Below are 7,649 nucleotides of genomic sequence, written 5' to 3'. Positions count from 1 at the left end.
TCCTACTTTCACATTTACCCTAGCTTAGTCATTGGAATCCATCCCCCAAAGACTGCTGAGGGGAGAGTGTGGCTACTGCCTGGAAGCAGGCTAGAGATCAACAATACTTGGGGGTTTTTCTCCCTTTATAGTAAATGAGCTAGAAACTCATAAAGCTAGTTCTTTTGTAAAAATAGTATTTACTCTCTGTCCTAGACTGCAAGATGACGTATGACTTTATGGGGCAATAAACTGTAAACTAAATACCCTTCTGGTTTAAATCCAATCAGAAATTAAGTAAAACTAGATCATATTTTAAATGCCATGTCATATTACTTAGTAATATTAGTATATAAAGAAACTCTCTTACTGTCTTCTGTTATTACAGAATTAGAGGTATGGATCTTTGGCATCTGCTGTTTGCTTTGGCACTGGTCTGTGCAAATGACTCACTTTCTGCAAGCGATGGTAAGTTTTATGATACCTTTTTGTGCCTTTGTGTGTGTACATATATATACATCTTTATATAAAGAGTATTTTTCTACTATATGTGTCAGCACTATGCAGGTTCCTTGATTTCAGCAACTTGTGTACGTAATGTGAAATATGAAAAATACATCAGTTGATCTTGTTGTAAAGACAGTGGATGCAACTGAAAGATGTTGCAGAACGAAGCTGAAGTTCATAGATAGCGTTAGATGTGTAATGTGTGAACAGGCTGGATCGATGTGGTGTTAGATACCTGGGTTTTCTTTGATCAGGTGCTGAAACTGTGAAAGAGTTGTACAGGGTAATTTTTTTATTTTTAATTGGAACTGGTGGGGGTTTACCTTAAGTCTTTTTAGTACATTTGTATGTTAAAAGTTGAATTATTTGGGCATACAGAGGAAGCATTATAAGTCTGTACACTTTGGGTCTGAGGCCAATATGAACAAGTTTCATAAGAAATACACTTAGAAATTCTTGAGCAGAGGTTATAAAAGGGATTTGAAAAGAACACATAGTTTCAACCAGCCAGCTGGCTGTGGGTAGCCAGCAGAAGCCTTTTTAGCAAGAAGCTCTGAACGCGCATCGTGTTGGGTCCATGATTCAACAGATCTGCTTAGGGTCCACATCCACTGAGTGTACCTCTGGTTTTCCACAGTTGTCCTCCTTCAATTCTTATTCGCCTCAGTTCTTCCATCTTCTGAATTAAATGCCAGGCTGGAAAGTACTTGGTTCAGCTGAGCTTTCTCTGATGCTTTTTCTTGTAAGGATTTAAAACCATTTCTGTATCATCCAGAGGCCTGTCTGGACTCTGGTGGGTGCTCTGGGACTGGTCTTTTACTCATTTAATGAAAAATTCCTGTTAACTCTGATGGGATTTTTAGGTTGTGTTAAACTGATATGCTTATGCCTGTTATGGTCTGCTCCTATAAACAAATGCAGCTTAAGTCGGTCTGCTCTGCCTTGTTCTGGCCAATGGAGAGCAGTAACAGTTTCCCATAGTTACTAATTTTATGCAAATATGTCGCTGCTTCTCCCAGAGCTACAGAGCAGAGGTGGTTCCTTAAGCCCCTCCTCACCTCCTAGCCAAAATCAGTGGGATCAGACAACGTCAGAGAGGGCAGTTTGACAAGTAATTTTTGGAAACAACTTCCACAACGAACCGTAAATCAGTGACAATTTCCGACGTCTCTCAATGTTCGGTGGTGGTGTTTTTTCCTTTAGGTGTTACTGAATGAAAATTAAATACCTGTAGATTATTTGCAAACCATGTTTCGTTAGCCTTTTTAGTGATAGTTTTAAAACATGTTACTAAACCAAACAGCTATAGCATAGTTGCCTCTAGGCATAACTGCTCTAGAGTTTAAAGTTATAATCATCCTTCTTTGCCCTGGTACAGTCCTGTATTTTCTTGGAGTTGTGTGTTTAAAACTTCTAGATACCCATATTTGGAGAAGCACTGGAGAGATATAAGGGGTACTTCTTCATTGTTAATGAAGACATTAAGCTGAAATAAGGTATAATTAGAACTAAAATGATCAGTTTTCAGACAATTCTTCCATAAAGGTAATTTCGTTTATTAAAAAGGGGGCTTGGATAAGGAAAACACAAGCTTCTGTTATTTACTTCTATGCTAATGTGGCTCAGACACTTGTCTTCTGTTACCAGGAAAAGAATCTGTAAGATTCCCTTCTCCCTTGAACACTTTTCCCTTAACATTTACAAATTTGGTTTTAGTTCCTAGTGTATCTAACCATTGAAGGCAATGAATGAATCACGTTTTCACTTTTGTTCCCTGCTTTCATTTCCTACTTGTAGCAGTACTTCATTGTGGGAGGTAAGAGTGCCTGTTTAACAAGTGTGTAAGGAAGTATGGGACAGTGTTTATTTTCACATCGTAATTGGGATGAAAAAATAAGGGGCTTTAATGTGTTTTGAATACATCTCTGCCTTCTGATTAGGTTAAAAGAAGAAGAATTTTCTGATATGAATTTGCAGAATAAAGCTTTTTCTCCCTTTGTGTAACCAATCTCTTTAGTTAGACCTATCAACTGAAGTAAAATTTGCAAATTCCTCCTTGGTTCTGCTCAAATGTGGAAAGTCAGTATTTTACAGTGAAATATGATACATGTACCAGCTTCTATTCATTGCCTCATACAGAATGGTCAGTAGAACAAAAATGCTTGTGTCCTGACTTGCTCTTTACCCCACAGCATCTGCATTTTACAGTACATTCATTCAATAGACAAAAATAATCCCTGCCCAGACACAGTCTACTGGACCAATTGATTTCTCTCTTGAGGTTTAAGAGCACATGAGGACTTTTTGATCTTTGGCAGATGAGGTGTGGTCCAGATGTCCTGCGTTCAGTAAATATCTGTGTTATGAATAAAACTTAACCACAACGTCAGCTTTGTGTGACGTTGTCCATACTGATGAAAGAGTAATTTCCATGAGTTTACCTTCAGAATCAAAACCTGATCAATATTTCAATTGTGTTCCTATGATTAAATGTAAGTCACAATACTAACTATGTATGTCCTGTTTTGTTGCGTTGTTAAAGAACTGTGTGTGTGAAAGAAGATGAGGTTTGTTGTCCCAAGAATAAATTTCTAACCACTAAACTGCTTGTAGTACTAGAACATATTTATTATGAGTAGCAGAAGTGCTCTGCTGAGAAAGTCAGACAAAAAAGTGTAAGTTGAACAGAAATACTTGAGAGAACATCCGTTTGCCATTCTTGCATGATTCAGAACAGAGTATTAGATGAGATCTGTTTATTAGATGTTTTGTTCTTTTTATCCTCCATGTGAATGTGTTTGTACCTGCAGAAGTTCTTAAGCCCCACTCAGGTGATGTATCCTGACAGTCTTAAAGAGCTTTGTGCAGCTCAGTCTTGCTGAGGCCTTTCTATAAACTTAATTAGATGTGCTCTATACCTGCATGATATCTGATACGTTGCCTGAGAGACTGGATCTACAGTCTTGTGGTTCCCTAAAAAATCCACTTCAGTAATTGCATGTCTTCTGGCAGCACATGAGAAAATTAGACGTATTTGCTAATCTTGTACCAAAGGGTGTTACTGAGACAGCATAATACTGACTTCTAGATGAAGACTTATGCCTTGAAAGTAAGTAAAGCTTACATTCAGCCTTACAAGAGCCTGTGCTTCAAGCTGGCTCACTGCTGTGGGGCCGGATCCACCCTTGGCACACAGTGAAATCCCATACGTGTTTCCTTCTGGCGGGAGAGAGGGGGTGAGGCTAGCAGTTGGCCAGGCAACTGCACAGCATTTGAGACCAGATACTGCACATTTTGTCACCTATTTGCTGTCTCCAGGCTGGTGCCAAGTTCTGCTGGAGGCTTTCCATTGATTTAGCTCGTTTTCATGCTCTCCTTTTGCGAAGAGCTTGGCTTGCCAGCTTAAACTGAGGCTGTGGCTAGCGTGAAGTTACAGGGGTGCTCCCCCATCTCTGAGATGGTGATCCTAAATGTGTCTGGTGCGTGTCTGCTTCACCAGGTCTTCGAGCGTAATTCAGAGCTGAGCAGGTCTGGGACTTGCAGCCTCCTACCAGGGTACACTGACCCAAGCATTGTCCGTGTCCTCAAGGTGCATGCTGCACAAGGGTAAGAGCAGAACAGAGGCAGTGGTAGAAATGAAGTGTAAAGGCCACAATAACAGGAAGGTCATTTATAACAGGTAATTACAATAGGTAAATGGGGTTTGCACCCTAAGGGTTTGAAAACCTGAGGCCCATATTCACAGCTAATGAAGATATTTTTGTTAACAGAATTTATGCTTCTGTATGTTTAGGTTGCTTTGAACATGGAAAAATGTGTGATTGTGAAATTTCATTTAATTTAGTTAATTAGGTACACAAACAAGAAAGAGCTCAGCTATGGATGTGCACCGCAAGGTGGAGGGTCATGCCACAGGGAAATGGTGGGAACAGCCTTGGTGTAGGGCTATGCAGGCTTCTCCACCTCTGGTATCCTAGGCATGAGTTTCTGAGGAGCCAGCCCTGACCCAAGAGCTGGAGCTCACTCAAGAGCTGTGCCATGACCCCCCTGACCCAGGAAACACTCTCCTTACCCTCCAAACCCTGCATTTCCACACTCACAAAGAGTACTGCCTCATGAGAGATTACCTATGTCTGTGCAATATTAGTTGTTCGAGGGGAGAAAAAAGCTTATATTCATGCACATGTACACAATTTGTGTTTGAGCTATTTGTATTAGTTTAACTGTGGTGTTCCAAGTACATACCCAGCATACACTAGGTATTTTGGTTTACTGTACCTGCTGACCTCAGAAGTGTTTGAGGGGAATTGCTCCAGACACAGTCTGCAAAATGTTTAGGAAACATTTTTTGTCTGCTTGTTCCTTCTCTACAACTTGTGAGTGCAGGTCATACAAGGACATACAGGAATAATCTGGGAATTAGTCCCAGTTAATAAAACAATACATAAGCTCACGCAGTTCCAAAACTAATTTCTTCCCAGTGAAAAGTGGGAAATGTCTTTTATCATTTTTTATACAAATCAAAGTAAATTCCAGATTGTTACAGCTATGCTAATGCAGCCTCTGAAGCCAGTTTAGAGATACATTCATATTTAATACAGCACAATAGAAGTATTTGAGTGAACTGGTTTTGTACAACGATAATTTTAAGAGCTACAAGCCTGAATTTATTTGTCACTTTGTCTGATTTTAGAAATATATTTATGTTTTTCCATCACAACTTTTTTTAATTATTGTATGAAACTGTTATTCTCAAATGTTCTATTTTCCTCCCTTTTACATAAGACATAGGATTAATCATTTTCCCTTCTGAGACATATGAAAATATAATTTTCACTTCCATAAAAATGGCCTTCTGTTATGCTAGTGTCTGCTCACTTCTTGTACTTGGATGCTTTTCATGCATTGCACATCCAGATTTAACCATCTAAGTATAGATGTGCAGTGGATATCAAAGCTCCTGCTTACAGAGCTGCAGATAGAGCCCATATCCCATGTATAGGACTTCAGTAACATTAGAAATACCCCAGGGCACCCAAGACATCTGCATGGGATTCACACGATGGCACAGTACCTGCAAGACACCTGCATCCTTCTGTAATGGACAGAATCTTACAGAACTCTATAAAAAGCTTAAGGCCCACCATCTCATATGTACCTGAACATCTGTTTTCAGGCAATTAAATCAACTCTTGTTCCAGAGACTGTGTTGACTAGCTCTCCATTGACTATTGGGAGCTTGGACACCTATGTATGAATCATATGGATATTCTTTAGGTACAAAAAAATTTGCATGTGACTTGTAGGTAGGATATCTGTGCCATTTGAAGCTGGCAAAATATCCTAGGCAGTCTGAAATAGCTTCAGATATTTAGGTTACTGGATTTTGCCCTACCTTGCATAGAGAGAGCTAAATATAGTTGTCTTCATTTTGAACTAAGCCTTACCCCTATAGCTGCCTTGTTTGGATATGCATAATTCTGCATTCTTTTTTCTGTGTAGTGTCATAGCTGCTCAGCCACAAGCTGTAGGCCTTTAGCTACAGCCAATGTGAGGTGTCTTCTCACTGGCTTTACAGGGTAGGAGTGGCATGAAGTGGCAAATGGGTGTTGTCTAAAAACATAGATTTGACTTCTGTGGCACATGGAGAAATTCATAGTCTAAGCAGGTAGGTTCCTTTGAATTGCAGCATATTACCTGCTCAGAAAGGGAAATCTGTCCATCTCTTCATGGAGTCAGGAGGTACCAGGTCCTTTGTAGCTTGACTTGAAATATTCAGAGGATCAATAGCTGTGTGGAGTCTCAGCTGACAAAATCTTTTGTGATATAGAAGAACTCAAGTTCTGTAGTTTGGAGTCAGTGTAATGACAAACCATTTCTCACACATGAAGACCATTCTTTTATTTTTAATTATTTTTTGATGATCAGAAAGACTAGACATATCTGCATATAGAACAATCCTAATCTTGTTAGGAACGGACAAAAGATAATGCAAAAGAGCAGAATCTTTCTTAGCGTAAGCTGCAAACTCTCTTGCCTCCCCTCACATAGTAGTGCCATAATATAGTTGGTAGTCATTTGTTCATTGTGGTCATTTTCTCATCTTAATCCTCCTAACTGGTGTATCTTTGCCATGGCTTTTCTCTGTGTTACCTATTTTCTCAAGCACAGGCAGCTATCTAAGTATGGAACACAAGCCAAGCAGAGTTGGCAGTAAAACCTGAAAAGCTCAAAACTATGATCCAGCTCAGTGCATCCTGGTTTACGTGGACAGGGGTGGAACCATCAAGAATGTGAATTTAAAACTTGTACCTGCCGACAAAGCCTTCAGAATAGCTGCCTTATTTCCAGAGGTTTCAAGTGTTTCTGAGCAAGAAATATGTTCCATAATGTAGAAGAAATTGCTATAGAGTCATTCCAGGAGCCAGGATCAGAAAGCTTGGCACAGGGAGGTGTAAGTTACACCACTGTTCTCTGGCTAAGCCATTTCGGCTGGAGGGAAGATTCATTTTGGCAGAGAGCAAAGTAGTATTTCCATCATCACTTTCCACTGTGATTAGGCATGGCTTTGATGGCTAGCAGAAAAATCCAAGGGAAAGCCTTAAGTCTGTGCACTTCTGTGTTATTTTCACCACTCTTGCTTCCTAGCCAATCATATGTATCTCATATAAGCCATTTGTCTGGACAGTGTGATAGTACGTATGCTCTCATATTGGTAAGAAAGGATTTCACCTTTCTTTCTTCTCTGTTGGGAGAATACATAGACTTTAACAGGAAGGGATTTGGGATTTCTAAGAGTGGAAGACACATACTGGAAATTAATTATAGAGAGGTCTGTATTTTGTAAGAAAACACAGAAAAAAACATAATGCTGAAATTTTCAGGTATAGTAACCTTAAACTATGCCCCCAAAAATCTGTGTTTAGACTTGTAACTGAGTGAATCCAATGTTTTAAATGCTAACCTGTGTTGCCAGAGACTTGTCTCTTTTTGTCATTTCCTCCAAACTATGTCTATGGCTCCAGCATTTACTGAAATTTCAAGCTTTTATATATCTTCGCCCACTAGCCTGCCAAAAACGCTTCATGAATAATCAGCTTTAGTCAGACACCCTGCAAAATAACGTACTTGCCATAGTTATCCCATCCACTTATCTCTGTTAT

At 39.5% G+C, this 7,649-nt stretch overlaps 1 protein-coding gene across 1 annotated transcript in view; it reads left to right on the top strand.

Annotated features, from left to right (window-relative positions):
- The first annotated feature begins 360 nt into the window (after positions 1-360).
- The window catches only part of GHR (growth hormone receptor), a 68,048-nt gene continuing 60,759 nt past the window's right edge, over positions 361-7,649 (top strand). The window contains exon 1 of the mRNA XM_010017143.1: positions 361-447. Within this exon, the coding sequence (XP_010015445.1) occupies positions 378-447 (70 nt within the window). The 5' untranslated portion in view covers positions 361-377. The remainder of the gene's footprint in view (positions 448-7,649) is intronic.

This window comes from Nestor notabilis, unplaced genomic scaffold, assembly GCF_000696875.1.
Source record: "Nestor notabilis isolate BGI_N333 unplaced genomic scaffold, ASM69687v1 scaffold2586, whole genome shotgun sequence".
In the NCBI taxonomy this organism is placed as follows: Eukaryota; Metazoa; Chordata; class Aves; order Psittaciformes; family Psittacidae; genus Nestor; species Nestor notabilis.
The sequence above is the reverse complement of the archived record's forward strand: the minus strand, read 5'-3'. Positions and strand labels throughout refer to the sequence as shown.